Here is an 18,677-nt window from a genome sequence, read left to right on the forward strand (position 1 = left end):
CGTCTCTTCATCAGCGTAGTAGGAGCAATGTCCTGATATAGGAAAATTTCATCTGCTCCGTAGTGGATGGGTCTCTTTTCCCTCGCAGCTTGTAAGATGGCAGCAGTATCCACAAATGACAAGAGACCACAGATAACATATCTGGGGGGTTCAGCTGGCTTCGGCCGAAGCCGGAGGGCCCTGTGAATGCACTCTATGACGATGGAGCCAGCGCGCTCGTCCCCCAGCAATCCAGCAAAGATCTCACGGACAATTTTAGGCAGCACATCAGGCACCCAGGATTCCGGAAGTCCTTTGAAGCGAATATTTTTCCGCCTGCTGCGGTTTTCCTGGTCTTCGATCAAAGTAAGGGCATTATTGACATGCGTCTCCATGGCTTCGGTTCTGGTGGCAAGTGCAGCAGAGTGTGTAGCGAGCTCTGTGCATGCCGACTCGAGGGCCTTCGTGCGAAAGCCGATGGCCCGAACCTCCGATTTGATTTCCGCCAGGTCCGCTCTCACTGGCTTCAGGGCTTGTGTTAGAGCCTTCTTCATGAATGATTTGAAGAAGGCTGGCGTAATAGCCGCCACTCCGCCGCCCTCCGAATCGCTGTCCTGGCCTCCTTCTTCTTCAGGGTTACAGCGTGTGGTGGGATCAGGCGCCATCTTGAGCGTGAGCATGAGACCTGTCGGTGCGTTTAGCAAAGAAAGTCGTAACGGCTGCTTGGCTTTTCTGTTTGGGCATCGCAGGTGGGTCACCAGGTATATAACGACCAATTTTCCAATTTTCACCATTCCTGGTGAGATAAAGTGGGAATAAAAGGGTGCTCAGGAGGTGCGAGGCAGGAGCGCTCAGACTCGCACAGCCATACCAGTCCGCGGCCAGACACACCCCCCCCCCCCCCCCCCACACTCATCTGATGTATTGTCCTTTCCTCTTTCTCTGTATGGTACCTGGGGGAGGAAGCACAGGAAAATCCTCCGAAGAGCGAGTGCCAGCAGTTGGAGGGGGGTTTGGTGCTGCTGGGCCAGGGGAGAAAGGAGGCTGGGTGGGGCAGGGGGCAGGAGAAAGTGCCCGGGCAGGGGAGGACGGGGCAGGGGTGGGCCGGGGTGGGGTACGGGGGGCAGGGGTGGGACGGGATATGAGCGGTCTGCTTGGTCCTGGCCATGATCCTCTGTACACGTACACAGCGGAGATGTGATGGGAAGAAAGGAAAGAGCAGAATATTTATACTCCTGGTCTCATCCTTATTGGCTCATGTAAACCACACCCCTTCTTCCCATTGGCTGATTCATACAAACTAGAGCCCGCCAAAACACATGAGACATCTGTGATGGATCTTTGTTCTGAAGCGGCGGGGCCCATCCTCAGCGATGATAGCGCCCCCATGTATGACACGATGCCGGGTCTCGGGCATTCACACTGATTCCCCGCTCCTCGGATACAGACTCCTTTATGCCTACAATTCCTCAGAGCTCTATCTGCTTCACTATTTCCAATCTCTATATACATTTACATGGGGCAGTACAGTAGAGCGCCCCCATGATCGAACAAAATGCCCAGTAATTCTCAGAATGGGTTAGTAACTTCATATGTCCACAACCTATTAAGTAGATTAGAGGGTTAAAATCAGCACAATGTTTCTGGTTAATCAATATTAATAATTTCCAATAAATATTTTCTATTAGTCACTGCACGAAATTCTTACAGTTTCAGGATATACAAATCAGTTGCAGTGAGTGTTACAATAGCGACACCTGGTGGTGAGAGCTTTGTATTCTAAACTTTGCATGTTGCCAAATTGTAACAAGTATTTACATTTCCTCAAGAACTGACACTAAAATTGTTACAGAGTAGCAAACAGATACAACTAGATGTTATATGAACACCACGATACCAGTTTCTCTAATATGGAGAATATAGTCAAGCCGGGAGCTTGTGTCTCTTCTTGAGGATCTAGGACAAAGGCATATGCATTGTAGTGTGTGTGTGTGTGTGTGTGTGTGTGTGTGTGTGTGTGTGTGTGTATATATATATATATATATATATATATATATATATATATATATATATACACACACACACACACACACACACACACACATTTCTCACCCACTCTTAATTTGTTTTATATAAAACGCAGGTTATACTACAGTGTATGTAATGAGTATTTAAAAGCTACATTTTAATAATCGGTTCAAAGGTTTTGGGGTAAAATTAAGAGGTCAAAGTGTCCAAAGTGTCTCCTGATGATATGTATGATTGGCAATGCGCCCCAAGACTTCTGTAAACCCTCGGCCTCCTCCCCTTACATCCTGGGCTCTAATCCCTCAGTATATCTGCGCTCCTGTCCTGTTCTGCCCCAGTAAACCCCAACAGGATTCCCCAAATACACCAGACTATGATGGCGCTTCCTTCTCTTCAGGATCTCTGCTGTCTGGAGGAAAATACACGGGCTCCGGGGAGTGTTCGGTCGGTAAGAGAGGAGGAAGATGCCGCAGGTATAAGATATGATCCGACTGAAGCTCTGGATGTGGAACTGGTGGGGTCGGCGGGTGATCTCCGGGCTGCTCAGCGGTGAGAAGAGAGCGGGAGAAAGGAGACAGGGATAGCGGGAACCGGCGAGGACAGCGGAGGGAGCGGAGAGCAGTGAGGGGGTCAGAGGGGCTGAAGATGAAGAATAAGGGAAGAGAACAAAGGAGAAGATTCTGAGAAGGAAAGTAATAATCCTGATCCAGATATAAGACGATCCGGACTTTCTGTAGGATCCTTCACAGACTGTATTGTATCCGCAGATCCCTCGTCTATTCAGTGATGATCTCTGGGATCTATTACAGAATTGAGGATTCCTATCTATTATTATGTATAGACGATATAACATTATAGTGACGTCATACACGTCTTGGAGATAAAGCTCTATACTGCCCATTACTCTATTACAGTCTCTGCTCATTAACCCCTAATACTCCTGAGAAGTCTCGTTGAGAGCAGGAAGGGGAGTTACAAAAGTATACAATGTAACAACAATGTATGAATAAGAATAAACAAATGAATAAATAACTAATGTATCAACGTGGAAACTAACAGACAGGAGTCCATCATAAAGAGTGAATAAGATGTGTTTGTCCTGGAGAGACTGCACAAAACAAAGAATTTATTACTTTATAATGTTTCCCCGTTGTGGATGGGCTGTGGGTCTGGTGTCATCTATATAATACATGACATGGACATTCTGTAACACAGTAGGTGACATGTCCCTAATGTACATGGGCCGTGACGTCATCGTTCTCTCTGCACATTTACAATGGAAGTATAAAAGACATCATTCTATCAGAGACATGAGGATTTATGGTTATAGAGACTTATACCGTGTTATATCCCGTTTCGAACCTGTAGGGTGGAGTCTAGTTTGTGGACTTAGCCTGTTACATCTGTATGAATTCACATTGTTATCTATATAAACCATTTATATTAATATGATACATTATAATTCCGTGCATTGTATAAGGTAAATACAATATTTTATTACATTATTAATTAGAAGATAATAAAGAAGAAGAGTTTTATTGTCCGCCCGGGCTGGAGTTCCTCTTGGATGTCGGCAGTCTGATGCTTGCTGTGCGGCTCTCCACCTTTCCCGAGCACAGGAGCTGGGATTCAGCAGGCGGGCTGGCTTTATACAATTGTTGTGTGGAATACAAATATGACATGGAAGTATCAGTACAGCGGCCGGGATAGGGCTTTCTCTCCCAGGTATAATGTTCTCTGTTATCAGGACCATATACACAACCAATATAAGAATCCCCGATGTCATCCTGGTAATGTACAAGCAGGTCCTGTAATGGAGATAATCTGTGAGAGAAATCACAATAGGATCCTCGGGGTCATCACTTAATAGACGAGGGATCTGGGGATGGAAGACATTCTGTGAGGGGGAAGGATCCTACAGAGAATACGGAGTCTCTTGTATCTGGATCAGGATTCTGACTTTATTTCTCAGAATCTTCTTTGTTCTCCTCACTTCTCCTTCCATCTTCAGCCCCTCTGACCCCGTCACTGCTCTCCGCTCCCTCCGCTCTGTCCTCGCCGGTTCCCGCTATCACTGTCTCCTTTCTCACCGCTGAGCAGCCCGGACACGATCCTCCGACCCGACCACTTCTACTTCCAGAGCTTCAGTCGGGGACCGGATCAGATCTTATACCTGCGGCATCTCCTTCCTCAGTTCCCGGCCCGAACACTCCCCGAAGCCGGATCAGCTGTGACAGCTCCTGCCCGGTGGCTTCAAAACACGTTGGAGATTACAAAGAATAACAACAGGGAGATGACATAATTCCCCATCATGGAGAATCTGTATCCCCTTCCCCCTGACCTCCTGCACAGCCGGGATGTGAGAGAATATCCCCAGGGGTAGGAGCCCCAGCTCTAGGTCCAAATCCTGCTCCTCCTCCCCCCGCACCCGGGCCATGTGCTCTCTGCAGACATGAGGAGACATCTGCGGGTGTTATGGGTCGGGAAGCTGTAAGGAAGATGAAGGAGAGAACAGTCATCACATCTACTTGTGGACAACTCCCCCCATCATCTCCGGGTCAGTAAATGGACACGTTGTCCGTATTATATCTATATATCAGGACAGGGAGCTGGCAGTGAGCGGAGGCGCCGCCTGTGTTACCCTCCGGGGCTCTCAGCAGCTCCAGGCCGTCTCCGCATCGTGCAATCAGCTTCCTGGACGGTAGATGTTGTAGTAAAGATCCGTGTGATGGTGACCGGTGCCGGGAATAGAAGGAACGATCCCCAGCAGCAGATTTATATTCCCGGATACACAGTGATGTGCAGATCGGGAAGACTGTGATGGAGATCCCGGGGCCTCCTCCCGGCTCCTTCCCGGCACCTCCGCCAGTGACGGGTATAAACTGTTAGGGGGGATGTTGGGGAGGAATAAGACACGGAGAAGGGGAGCTCGCCTGTCCGGTTCTAGCCGCTAAAGATCTTTTATCCCGGGCAGGGAAGCACAAGGTTGTAGCGGAACTTCGCCCGGGTCCAGACGGGATGGGGCGGGGCCTGTGCTCTGTGTCAGCCAATAGCAGCTCCGGACGGTGACATCTCAGCAGCCAATCATTGCGCAGCCGCTGTACATATAAGAGGCGCCAGCAGCTCCGGTCTCAGCATTTATCGTTCACGATATTTTTGAGTTCTAAGATGGCAGAAACCGCACCAGTCGCTGCTCCTCCCGCCGAAACGGCCGCAAAATCCAAGAAGCAGCCGAAGAAATCAGCTGCCAAGAAAAGCCACAAACCCTCCGGTCCCAGCGTGTCCGAGCTGCTCGTTAAAGCCGTGTCCGCCTCTAAGGAGCGCAGTGGGGTGTCTCTGGCTGCCCTGAAGAAGGCTCTGGCTGCCGGAGGATACGATGTAGACCGAAACAACGGCCGCCTGAAGCTGGCCATCAAGGGGCTGGTGACCAAGGGAACCCTGCTCCAGGTGAAAGGCAGCGGCGCCTCCGGATCCTTCAAGATCAACAAGAAGCAGCAGGAGACCAAGGACAAGGAGGCCAAGAAGAAGCCGGCGGCTGCGGCCAAGAAACCTGCAGCAGCTAAGAAAGCAACCAAATCCCCTAAGAAGCCAAAGAAGGCTCCGAGCGCGGCCAAGAGCCCGAAGAAAGCCAAGAAGCCTGCAGCGGCCAAGAGCCCAAAGAAGCCGAAGGCTGCCCCCAAGAAGGTGACCAAGAGCCCGGCTAAGAAGGCGGCCAAACCCAAAGCTGCCAAGAGCCCTGCTAAGAAGGCGGCCAAACCCAAAGCTGCCAAAAGCCCGGCAAAGAAGGTGACTAAAGCCAAGAAGAGCGCGGCTAAGAAATAATCGGGAGCCTCGTCCTGTACTTATCCCTCAAAGGCTCTTTTCAGAGCCACCACCTCCTCCCACCAGAGCTGTATGATCACCGCCCGTGTAACACCGGGATGTATAAAGAATATAATACAGTGATATAAATCCTTTCTATATTATCATCACTTTATTATATTTTATCAATCCCAATACATCTGCCTTTACTAGTTCTAGATCCCCTTATGAACACTCAGCTGAGTCTGTTCTGTAACCAACCATAGTTGTATCTTTCTGTAACACTTGTAGGGTCAGCGCTTGGGGGAAATATAAATATTGTTACAAATCGGCAACAAAAAGATTATAAATCTCTCCACCAGGTGTCACTATTGTAACACATTGTAGATCTTGTGTATAAACTATAAGGATTTACACTGCTGTGATAAATGACGCCCTAAGGATAGACGGGATTATGGAAATTATTAATATACCAGATATTTGGGGATAAATGTAACCCTTTGGGTAATAGGTTGTGTACATATTATTTCCCCCATCCTGAGGGTTAGTTTGCTGCATAGTTTTATTACTATATAAAGTCATGCAGTCCCGAATAGAGTCTGATTGCCTGCCGCTCCCCTATATTCAGTGTGAACACCCGAAATGGGGAAGGGCCGAATAGGGCGAGGATGGGTCCTGCCTCTTTCTAACAAAGAACAATTGTTGACGTCACATGTATTTTGGCGGGCTCATTGGTTGTAAGAATCAGCCAATGGGATGCAGGGGTGGGGTTTACATGAGCCAATGCTGATGAGACCAGGAGTATAAATATTCCGCTCTTTCCTCTCTTCCCATCACTTCTCCGCTGTGTACGTAGAATCATGGCCAGGACCAAGCAGACCGCTCGTAAATCCACCGGAGGGAAAGCTCCCCGCAAGCAGCTGGCTACCAAGGCCGCCAGGAAGAGCGCTCCCGCCACTGGCGGGGTGAAGAAGCCTCACCGCTACCGTCCAGGTACAGTGGCTCTCCGTGAGATCCGCCGCTACCAGAAGTCCACTGAGCTGCTGATCCGGAAGCTCCCCTTCCAGCGCCTGGTGAGGGAGATCGCCCAGGACTTCAAGACCGATCTTCGCTTCCAGAGCTCGGCGGTCATGGCCCTGCAGGAGGCCAGCGAGGCTTATCTGGTGGGACTCTTTGAGGACACCAATCTGTGCGCCATCCATGCCAAGAGAGTCACCATCATGCCCAAAGACATCCAGCTGGCCCGCAGGATCCGTGGGGAGCGAGCTTAGATCTGCCCGAGACCCGCATACAACACAAAGGCTCTTTTCAGAGCCACCAAATTATCTATAGAACGAGCTGATTCCTTATCCTCTCCATTGTTCTGCTCCTATACTCCGCCTGTTTTCATAAGCAGGATCCCGGGATTGTTCTCTGCCTTTAACCCTCAGTGCTGAGTTATGTTCAGTTACTATAGTGATGAAGATCGTGTCCTCTGCAGTGTAATGCGCCTGTGTGTGATCGGTGCTGCTGGCTTCTGTCTCCCGACACTTGGGATCGTAATTGGTGCATAGAGGGGAAACGAGCGGGCACTAAAGGGTTAACTCTAGGCGGAGTTATAGACCCGAATGTTCGCTCATTGGATGATCACCGCAGTTGACTATTTTGAAATCCCCGCTCTTCTTCTGGTCGTTTCTCCCTTTGTCTCGTCCTCTTCCCTGTACACGTGACTACATTCCTCTGGTTTCTGTAAATAGGAAGAAAAAGGCTGCGGAGGGGAAACTGTTGGTGCCGATCAGGGGGATTCTAGTGAGGCTGATGCGGTAGGAGAGAGGACGCTGTGTCCGGGGCTGACAGGTCTTCCCTGCAGAGTATATAGAGGAGCCGCGTCCCTGTCCTATTCCAGACCTGATACCGATCACACCCTGCAGCCGGACACTGCTGAGAATGCGGCGGGGAAAGCTATCCTGTATTTTATACATTGTTAGTTTGTAGTGATTTAATGTAATACATTCCGATATTATGTCACTCTGCTGCAAGAGATCGCCCAGTGTGAACACTGACCGTGCGGTTGTTTTACAATCTATTTTACCTGTCAGCGATCACAGTGTATTTAGACCTGATGAAGTCTTATTGGGGGAAGAGATTTCCGGGCCCGTCATTGATGAAATCCTTCCCGATCTGAATATAACGCGTGTCCGTGTGAATATAGCGCTAATAGAAAAGCTCAGGACTAATCTATTAATAGTAAATAATCTCCTAGACCTTCGGTGTTCTCTATCCGAATAAGTGTCCGAGAATCTCAGCCTCCTGGGAGGGAAGGGATAGAGAATGGGAGACTAATAATGGAAGGAAAAAAATGGAGCAAAAGGAACAATTAAATTGATCAGAATAAAAGGAGGAAAGTTACAGGGGAAAAAAATAAAATACACATATATACACACACACCATTTATCATGAATCAAAAGTAATCTCAGGACCCTGTGGTTACTAATATTATTGTTTAAAATAGACACCACCGATCTCTCCCCCTCAGGCCGATTTATTCACAAGCTGAGCCGGGACAGCAGGAGGGTGAGCGGTGAGTGTACACCGGCCTTTTACTATTAGTTCAGGACTCTAATTTACGAATATTGCGCATAGGACTCACATTTTCATTGGTAGCATACACACAGTGCGATATCATACATCGTGTCCAACCAAAACTATTCAAATGGTGTTTTATGTTTCTTTATTGGAATTAATATTGAGACATTTTCTTAGTAACAAAGTGTTTCTAGTCTCATTCGTTACATCTAGCGGGATTGTTACTCTTTATAACAACTCAGAATTTCCTTCACTTCACCGATCTGTCTGTTTTACTAGTGCATTAATGGGTTAACTATTTTATGTTTTTATGTGATTACTATCTATTTTAACCAATAATCCTAGTATCTAAAGGGCTCTGAGATGACTATTATGTTTCATGATCAATGTTATTGTACTCCGAGCGACCCAGCTGAGAATATCTAGTTTACTACAACTTCCCTCGTTTTATTCTTAATTATATTTGTGTCATTTATATTTTTATTTATTCAACATTTTCATTCTACAGCGATAACTGTAGAATGAGCGGGAACATAACAGTTCTATAGTCGGATACAAAGCGCTCATTGTCTCCATGTAATAAGGTGTCAGGACCGGCCGGCTCTGGGGCGATAATTGCCGGGATCTATATGTAACCAGCGATGGAGAAGCGCTGACCCCTGATCGGCTGGAGATCCGATGTGTTCAGGAGGTTACAGTATAGGGGGCGCCATCTCTACACTGCGGTCACTTAAGAAAATGTACTCATTACAAGAGAATTAACCCTCAGATACCAACTACATTCGGCACAACCTACACGTAGTCCTACGTAAGAAAAATATAGCAGCTCAAATCCCTTTCACACCCGAGATCAGCGGTGCCAGCTCTGTAGTAGACAATGTGGGTGGCTCTTAGAAGAGCCTTTGGTGTTCAGGATGGGTCTGGGATAAGCGGTGATCACTTGCTCTTTGCCGCTTTGCTGCTCTCGGTCTTTTTGGGCAGCAGCACGGCCTGGATGTTGGGGAGGACGCCTCCCTGGGCGATGGTCACCCCTCCCAGCAGCTTGTTCAGCTCCTCGTCATTGCGCACGGCCAGCTGCAGGTGACGGGGGATGATGCGGGTCTTCTTGTTGTCCCGGGCGGCATTACCGGCCAATTCCAGGATCTCAGCGGTTAAATACTCCAGCACAGCGGCCAGGTACACGGGAGCACCGGCGCCCACCCTCTCGGCATAGTTCCCTTTGCGGAGAAGCCTGTGCACACGACCGACGGGGAACTGAAGTCCTGCCCGGGATGAGCGGGTCTTTGCCTTAGCCCGAACCTTCCCTCCTTGTTTGCCGCGTCCAGACATAATGGTAAGTGAATCCCAAATGTTCAAGAGAATCTTCTCCGAGATGTAACTATTATTTTTCCTTCTGCTGCCTTTTATAGGTTTCAGCTCCGCCCTCCGGCTCCTGTGATTGGGTAGATTTGAATCCGGCCAATGGTGACGAGACTTGACCAATAAATAATTCCCAGGGCGTGGTTTAGGACGCTCCCACAGGTCACATGATTTGCTCCTCCAGTAGAACAGCGAGCAGACAGCATTTCTCATTTGCATGGGCTGCCTATAAATACGGCTGCGGTGGGAGGAGGAAGCATCATTAATCTCTCTGTTCTAGTGAAGAAGTATTGTGACTGATCATCATGCCTGATCCCGCCAAGTCTGCACCAGCGCCCAAGAAAGGCTCTAAGAAAGCCGTGACCAAGACTCAGAAGAAGGACGGCAAGAAGCGGAGGAAGACCAGGAAGGAAAGCTATGCCATCTACGTGTACAAGGTGCTCAAGCAGGTCCACCCTGACACCGGCATCTCCTCCAAGGCCATGGGCATCATGAACTCCTTTGTGAATGATATCTTCGAGCGCATCGCAGGGGAAGCCTCCCGCCTGGCTCACTACAACAAGCGCTCCACCATCACCTCCCGGGAGATCCAGACCGCCGTGCGCCTGCTGCTGCCTGGAGAGCTGGCCAAGCACGCCGTGTCCGAGGGCACCAAGGCCGTCACCAAGTACACCAGCGCCAAGTAACCTGCTCCGCCTCCTGCTGTCACCCCAAAGGCTCTTCTAAGAGCCACCCACATTGTCTATAATAGAGCTGGAGCTTCTCCTGTCTGTATTCCCCGTATTCTCTTCTGTCTATGTGGCCGCTATTCTGTCAGTACAGTCTATTGATACTATATATATTCTGCATCGGGTGAGATCAGAGCGGCGGCTGCGGTTCTCCCTGACTGCAGGGTGTATATTCTCCTGTGCCCACACGTCGTCTCTCCACGATCAATAAATTCTCATTCACTGATCGGGGAATCTATTGATCGGAATCGCTGGGGTTTATTATGAGACACTCATCCTGCTGCTATAATCTTTGTGCACTGACTGGGAGGGGACAATAGAGAAACAAGGAGGATGAGGGTAGTAGTCAGCCACAGAATCAGCCTCTACATCTCGGGGAGATCTCTCCATTGTAATCGGGACCGCGCACACGGCTGATTGTTAACCCTTTAGCGGCATGTTTACTACAATGAAATGACAAAGGACCCGAGCCCGACTCTACACAGCAGGGAGGACACCACAGTATCAGGGGATTTCTCCGCTCATAGGCAGCATTAATTCTATATAAATCCCGATGGGTCAATGATAATTTATTAATGCCCCTTTCCACACTCACACATTGGCTGATCACAGGACGTTCAGGGTTTGAATTTCCCGCTTCTTCCAGACCCGATAACAATGGAGAGATCCCCCTCATTCTCGTGTATGCCACCAATAAAGATCCTAATCCTATGCGCAATGCTCGCACAGCTGCCGTTGGTTATAATCTTTGGAAATTAATTCTAGTCATGAATTATAAGTAAAAGTCTGGTGTAGATAACCGCACAGCGCTCCCACTCATACACCGATCACCCTCCCGCTGTCTCGGTCTCAGCTTGTGAATAAACCGGCCGTGCATGGAAGCCTGAAGGGGAGAGATCGGTGGTGTCCAGGTGCGGTCTGGATGTTCCCAGTGATAATACTGGAGTAGAGTCCTCGCTAAAGAGTTAATGATTGAAAGTTGTCACAATCTAGCGCTTGTTTTTTGCGCAAATAATGATTTTCCAGTTGTGTGGTGACATAGATGGGGGTAACCAGACGCATTTCAGTGGTTTAGATTATTATCTATTGTAACCAATAATACTACTAGCCCTGTGACTACTTTTATGCTTCATGATCAATGTTTTATTTTCTTTTTTTGCATCTTTCCTCGTTTTATTGGTATTATGTTCCATCTTGATTTTTTTGTTATCATATTTTAATTTCAGAAGATTCATCCAAGGCTTTTCTATAGTTAACGCTATATTCACACGGACACGCGTTATATCCAGATCGGGAAGGATTTCATCAATGACGGGCCCTGGAATCTCTCCCCCCACTAAGACTTCATCAGGTTTAAATACACGGTGATCGCTGACAGGTAAAATAGATTGTAAAACAACCGCACGATCAGTGTTCACACTGGGCGATCTTTTCCAGTAATTTAATACATAGAACAATAAAATGTATCAAAAATACTTTCCCCGCCGCCTCCTCTTCAGGAGAAGGTGTCAGGCTGCTGGGGGAGGGTGCAGGATGTGATCGGTATCAGGTCTGGAATAGGACAGGGACGCGGCTCCTCTATATACTCTGCAGGGAAGACCCCGTATACACCCACCATTGTGATGTCAGCCCCGGACATAGTGTCCTCTCTCCTTCTACCGCAAAGGCCTCAATAGAATCCCCCTGATCGGCCCCAACAGTTTCCCCTCCGCCGCCTTTTTCTTCCTATTTACAGAAACCAGAGGAATGTAGTCACGTGTACAGGGAAGAGGACGAGACAAAGGGAGAAACGACCAGAAGAAGAGCGGGAATTTCAAAATAGTCAACTGCGGTGATCATCCAATGAGCGAACATTCGGGTCTATAACTCCGCCTAGAGTTAACCCTTCAGTGTCCTCTGCACCAATTACGGTCACAGGTGTCGGGAGACTGAAGCCAGCAGCACCGATCACACAGGCGCATTACACTGCAGAGGACACGATCTACATCACTATAGTAACTGAACTCAGCACTGAGAGGGTTAACTGCAGAGAACAATCCCGGGATTCTGCTTATGAGAACAGGCGGAATATATATACAATATACTTGGGTGTGAACAGCTCCATTAACCTACAGGTGTTATAGAGTGAAGGCTTATTTGTCCAGATAGCGGGATATAGATAATTGTTACCCGGATATTATCAGGAGATCTGCATCTTCTATAACACGGACTCTTTAGGGAGGTAATGACTGATATGGTGGGGAGGGAAGTAATGTAATCTGGAGAAGATGAGTGTAGATTGTAACAGTAACTAGAATCACGGAGGAAGATGAGGGCAGTAGTCAGAACATTCAGAGGAGATCCCCCGGAGCAGATAGAGGGAAACACCGATAGACTGATCAGGTGCAGAGATTATGGCAGAAAAGGGAAAAACAAACACCGCAACCACAAGAGCAAAACACCGATCACACAACCTCTCAGTACAGAAGACACAAGGAATTGTAGCCTTTCCATAGAACATGTGGGCGGCTCTGAGAAGAGCCTTTGGGTTGATGAGATGGAGCCGAGTAGAAGCAGAATTAACCTCCGAAGCCGTAGAGAGTGCGGCCCTGGCGCTTGAGGGCGTACACCACGTCCATAGCGGTGACGGTCTTCCTCTTGGCGTGCTCGGTGTAGGTGACGGCGTCACGGATGACGTTCTCCAGGAAAACCTTCAGGACACCGCGAGTCTCTTCATAGATGAGGCCGGAGATGCGCTTCACGCCTCCCCTGCGAGCTAGACGGCGGATAGCAGGCTTGGTGATGCCCTGGATGTTATCCCGGAGCACCTTCCTGTGCCGCTTGGCTCCGCCCTTACCGAGACCTTTCCCTCCTTTACCGCGTCCAGACATCTTCTCTATGTAGCGAGTAGACTGCAGAATACTGAGTGCGGCCGAGTCCTGATTATATAGCACAGGAGCGGACCAGACAGAGAACTGTAACAAATATGACATCATCCGGGGGCGTTTCTTTTAACCAAATTTACATTCCTGACCCCTCCCCTTTTCATTGATTGGCTGAACACGAGACGAGAAGGTTTTGAATATCCCGCCCATTACGAAACGTTTGCTGCATTTTCCGATTCTAAATAATCAGTTTTTTTTTTTTTTTTTTTTTTCTTACCGCGATTCTCCCCAACAATGTAGAGAAGAGCAGTCGTCATTGTACCGAGCGGGAATGGTGATCGGGCAGGTGTGTGAGCTGTATGTTACACACATGGGAGAGGATCAATAGCAGCACAATAATCTGTCAGGTGTATAATGTGTGTGCGGGGAGCAGCAGATGGCAGAACGATTCTTGTGAATGGATCGATCACTCGGGCAGCATTACCAGGTCTACAGGACTGCTCACCCCCCGGGCACCAAGACCCTGCACACATTGTACGACATTATATGGAGCCCCGATATGTGCAATGAGAGTGACCGAGAATAATCGTCCGAGAGCCTGACCCCACGTGTTATATGATAGAAGGGGAGAGAGCGGGAAAACGATCAGCCGAAGATCGGGAATATCACAATCACATGATCTCCGGTGATCAACCAATGAACCTCCAGTATCGGGGCTAATATCTCCGCCCACACAGTTAACCCTTCAGTGTCCTCCTTATGTCTGCTCTTTGCTTTCCCCCTTCATATCCCAATCACGGTCAGCGGTCACTACCCCTAAATCTTTACTGTGCAGTACAGCGCCCCCTATAATCAGACTCCATTCGGGGCTGCATTGGTATTAAAATACCATACAAACAAATAAGCCCAATAATTCTCAGGATGGATAAAACACCATGTGCAAAACCAGCTATCGAAAGAGTTAAATGTACCCCCAAATTTGGGTAAATCATAACTTCCTTAAATCACATCTATCCATAGAGATCGTCTATCACAGCAGTATAAATCCTTCCAGTTACAGTTTATACAGATCAGATACATTGTGTTACAATAGCGACACCTGGTGGTGAGAGCTTTGTATTCTAATCTTTACATGTTACCAAATAGTAACAAGTATTTGTATTTCCCAGGTGCTGATACAAGTTACAGAGGCGCAAATAGATACAACTATGGATGGTGACTAAGACTTTTAAGAGCAGCTGAAATTATTGTGCTGTGTTATTATATCTAGTATAGAATAAACAGGGTGTATAAGTGTCCTAAGGGGATCAGGAACAAATAAATACATCTGTATTGTGCTTGATATAACAAAACATTATAATAAAGTGATGCAATATAGAAGGGTTTGTATATTAGGATGTGGAGTTACAGATTTTCCATCTCCCAGATCCTGAATTATGTGATCTCCTTGGAGCTGTGGGGCAGGGGCTGTGGATTTATAATGTTTTGTTTAGTTTTTTTAAATTAAATCCATGATTACATTAATACCCATACAATCTAATTATAAATTAAATTATTTAATTGCTCACTATTGATGCATCCACTAGTTATTGATCATGAATATATTAATTATTATGATTGTAAATATTTACTAATTCATATGATCCATGTAAAAGATGGATATCATTGGGGATATTGATCAACTCTTGTGAAGTGTTTTTGTCGCAAGGTGTTTGATAACTATTGCTCAAATAGAAAAAAAAAGATGTGACTCTACGATATTTTAAGTGTGGTCCAGGCTTACTTAGGTTTTCGACTCTTCAAAGCCTTTTGCCCTCAAAATTTGTGACTTTTAGAAAAGTTGCAGATAGTGAATTTGTTACCACTGCACCTTCCTGACTAAATATTCAACTGAAATACAAGACTTTGGTTTCTGACCAATTAGGTTTATCGCACCAAAAAATGCAAAAAGTGACTGCGCCTGGTAATTTGCGACAAAAGTAAACAAAAAAAAGACCAAATAATTTGATAAATCCCCTCACCCCATGTTCCTTACATATCATATTATGTCTTTATATCATATTATATCATGTTGACCCAGGGATCCCTCTAGTGGTGTATAGTAATAGTGTAGCAAGTTTTTCTTAGATCACTCAAAGATGGAGGCCGTGATTGTGACATCATGGCCACACCCCCTGGTGACATCACACCCACTCTATTCATGTCTATGAAAGGGGTGTGTGTCGTGAATTCACGAGGGGCATAACCATGACATAACCACCACTGCCGCAAGAAACCAGCATTTGTTTTGAATGCCAGGTGCAGCGGAAGATCAAGGGGGTCCCGTTGCTGGGATAGGGGATAAGATGTCTAGCAGTGGAGTAACCCTTTAAATACATTTTATTTTAAATCGACAGGTGTCAGAAAGTTAAACAGATTTGTAAATTACTTCTATTAAAATATATTAATCCTTCCAGTACTTATCAGCTGCTGAATGCTCCAAAGGAAGTTTTTATTTTTGAATTTCTTTTCTGTCTGACCACAGTGCTCTCTGCTGAAACATCTATCAATTTCTGGAACTTTCCAGAGCAGGAGAGATTTGCCATGGGGATTTTCTCCTGCTCTGAACAGTTCCTAAAATAGACAGAGGTGTCAGCATAGAGCACTGTGGACAGACAGAAAGGAAATTCAAAAAGAAAAAAAACTTCCTCTGTAGTATACAACAGCTGATAAGCACTGGAAGGGTTAAGATTTTTTTAATAGAAGTAATTTACAAATCTGTATAAACTTTCTGACATCAATTTATTTAAAAGAAAATGTTTTCCAGTGGAGTACCCCTATAAGGCAGGCAGTTGCACCCACCCCCACTTCCTGACAAATATTCAGAACACGTATTGAGGTGGTGGTGGGGTGTACTCTCTCATTCCTCAGCATGTCAATAACAGGTAACTAATACTGTTTGTAAATCATATGGCATAATGGCGTGCACTATAAGGGAGATGTGACACTGTTGTTTGATCGTTGTCTCTGGGAATATTCCAATATGTGCACCCCATCTTGTGTTTTTGGGGTTGGTGTTTTTTTAGGGGTGGGCCATTTTAAAATGGGAGTGCTCTCATTTTGCTGTATTTAATCATTTTTGTAAATAATAAAGCATGTTGTGGACACTTTCTTGTGTCAGTCTATTATAGGTTATTTAATTTCTGGAAACGCTTGGAAAAAGCCCATTGTGTGTTCCGATACCTTAGTGTGCATTTTAACACTGGGATAAATCTGACAACAACCAGGGATATTTTATCCACCCTCAAGTGTAGAATCAGAGAGAGTATTCAGCACAGTAGGATCCGTCATCACCCCTAAGACAACAAGTCTGCCAGCAGCATGGAACATGTAACCTCCTGTGCCAGATGCCACTGAGAAGACAGAACAACCGCCACCCCTGCATCATATAGATCACATACCAAATAGATCATATTCATCACATAGGTCATATAGAGGCAGTGGCATAGCTATGGAGGTCACAGGGGTCACAATCGCGACCAGGCCCCATAGCCAGGGTGGCCCACAGGGGCTGGGGCTGATGGGAGTGGACGTGCTCCGCACCGGCACGCACGCACGTCAGCACAAAGCCCCTGATGCATCCCTGCCTCTGGCCCTGTGTTATCGATACCATGCAGAGGCAGGTGCAGCCGCCCGTCCCACATCGCTGCAGTGAGAAGGTGAGGAGACATGTGACAGGCTGCCGGAGGGGGGTGCTGGGGTCTGGGGGTGATAAACTCATGAGGACATTGTGTGTTTGTTCTATTCATTGATGAGGAGTCTGAGGATGGGGTGATTGATGAGGAGAAAGAGGGCAGGGGGAGGGGGGCCTGATTGATTGACTGACTGATGAGGAGACTGGGGCTGTGGGGGTTATTCATTAATGAGTCTGGGGGGGCGGTTGATGAGGAGACCACAGATAGTGGGGGTACCTAACAACGAGGAGACTGAGGATGGGGTGCTCGGGGGATTGACTGAGGATGGGGTGCTAGGGGGGTTGGACTCGGTGGCAGTGTATGAGGTGATGAGAAGGAGAATGAGGATAGGGTACTGGGGGGGGGGCTGGGTGGTGGTGTACGAGGAGACTGAGGATGGGGGATGAGGTACGGGGGGCTGGGGTGGCGGTGTATGTGGTTATAAGGAAACTGAGGATGGGGTATGGGGGGCTGGGTGATGGTGTATGAGGTGATGAGGAGACTGAGGATGGGGTACTGGGGGGGGGGCTGGGTGGTGCATGAGGTGATGAGGAGACTGAGGATAGGGTACTGGGGGGCTGGGTGGCTGTGTATGAGGAGACTGAGGATGGGGTACAGGGGGCTTTGTGGCGGTGTATGAGGTGATGAGGAGACTGAGGATGGGGTGTGGGGGGGCTGGGTGGTGGTTTATGATGAGAATGGGGTGCAGGGGGGGCTGGGTGGTGGTGTATGAGGTGAAGAGGAGACTAAAGATAGGGTACAGGGGCCGGGTGGTGATGTATGAGGTGATGAGGAGACTGAGGATAGGGTACTGGGGGGGGGGGGGGGCTGGGTGGTGGTGTATGAGGTGATGAGGAGACTGAGGATAGGGTACTGGGGGGGGCTGGGTGGTGGTGTACGAGATGATGAGGAGACTGAGGATGGGGTACGGGGGGGACTGGGTGGTGGTGCATGAGGTGATGAGGAGACTGAGGATGGGGTACTGGGGGCTGGGTGGCTGTGTATGAGGAGACTGAGGATGGGGGATGAGGTACGGGGGGGCTGGGTGGCAGTGTATGAGGTGATAAGGAGACTGAGGATGGGGTGCAGGGGGGGCTGGGTGGTGGTGTATGAGGAGACTGAGAATTGGGTGCAGGGGGGTTGGGTGGTGGTGTATGAGGAGACTGAGGATAGGGTACGGGGGGCTGGATTGTGATGTATGAGGTGATGAGGAGACTAAGGATAGGGTACGGGGGGCTTGGTGGCGGTGTATGATGTGATGAGGAGACTGAGGACGGGGTACGGGGTGGGCTGGGAGGTGGTGTATGATGAGAATGAGGATGGGGTACGGGGGGGGGGGTTGGACTCGGTGGCAGTGTATGAGCTGATGAGAAGGAGACTGAGGATAGGGTACTGGGGGGGGGGGCTGGGTGGTGGTGTATGAGGTGATGAGGAGACTGAGGATAGGTTACTGGGGGGGCTGGGTGGTGGTGCATGAGGTGATGAGGAGACTGAGGATGGGGTACTGGGGGCTGGGTGGCGGTGTATGAGGAGACTGAGGATGGGGGATGAGGTACGGGGGGGCTGGGTGGCGGTGTAAGAGGTGATAAGGAGACTGAGGATGGGGTACAGGGTGGGCTGGGAGGTGGTGTATGATGAGA

The 18,677-nt window shown here is 48.1% G+C and overlaps 4 protein-coding genes across 4 annotated transcripts; 2 read left to right on the forward strand and 2 right to left on the reverse strand.

Annotated features, from left to right (window-relative positions):
* The first annotated feature begins 5,169 nt into the window (after positions 1-5,169).
* On the forward strand, positions 5,170-5,847 carry LOC130332597 (histone H1B-like). Its single transcript, XM_056553765.1, has one exon. It carries the CDS (start codon positions 5,176-5,178, stop codon positions 5,827-5,829), a length of 654 nt encoding a protein of 217 aa, XP_056409740.1. The 5' UTR covers positions 5,170-5,175; the 3' UTR covers positions 5,830-5,847.
* Positions 5,848-9,239: 3,392 nt separating this feature from the next.
* LOC130332633 (histone H2A type 1-like) lies at positions 9,240-9,951 on the reverse strand. The gene has a single exon (XM_056553801.1). It carries the CDS (start codon positions 9,949-9,951, stop codon positions 9,310-9,312), a length of 642 nt encoding a protein of 213 aa, XP_056409776.1. The 3' UTR covers positions 9,240-9,309.
* An 86-nt stretch (positions 9,952-10,037) lies between these two features.
* LOC130332634 (histone H2B 1.1) lies at positions 10,038-10,418 on the forward strand. Its single transcript, XM_056553802.1, has one exon. It carries the CDS (start codon positions 10,038-10,040, stop codon positions 10,416-10,418), a length of 381 nt encoding a protein of 126 aa, XP_056409777.1.
* Positions 10,419-13,018: 2,600 nt separating this feature from the next.
* Positions 13,019-13,461, reverse strand: LOC130332595 (histone H4-like). The gene has a single exon (XM_056553764.1). The coding sequence runs from the start codon at positions 13,433-13,435 to the stop codon at positions 13,019-13,021; it is 417 nt and encodes a 138-aa protein (XP_056409739.1). The 5' UTR covers positions 13,436-13,461.
* Between the last annotated feature and the right edge of the window lie 5,216 nt (positions 13,462-18,677).

The sequence above is a fragment of the Hyla sarda genome, unplaced genomic scaffold (genome assembly GCF_029499605.1).
Source record: "Hyla sarda isolate aHylSar1 unplaced genomic scaffold, aHylSar1.hap1 scaffold_38, whole genome shotgun sequence".
Classification (NCBI taxonomy): domain Eukaryota; kingdom Metazoa; phylum Chordata; class Amphibia; order Anura; family Hylidae; genus Hyla; species Hyla sarda.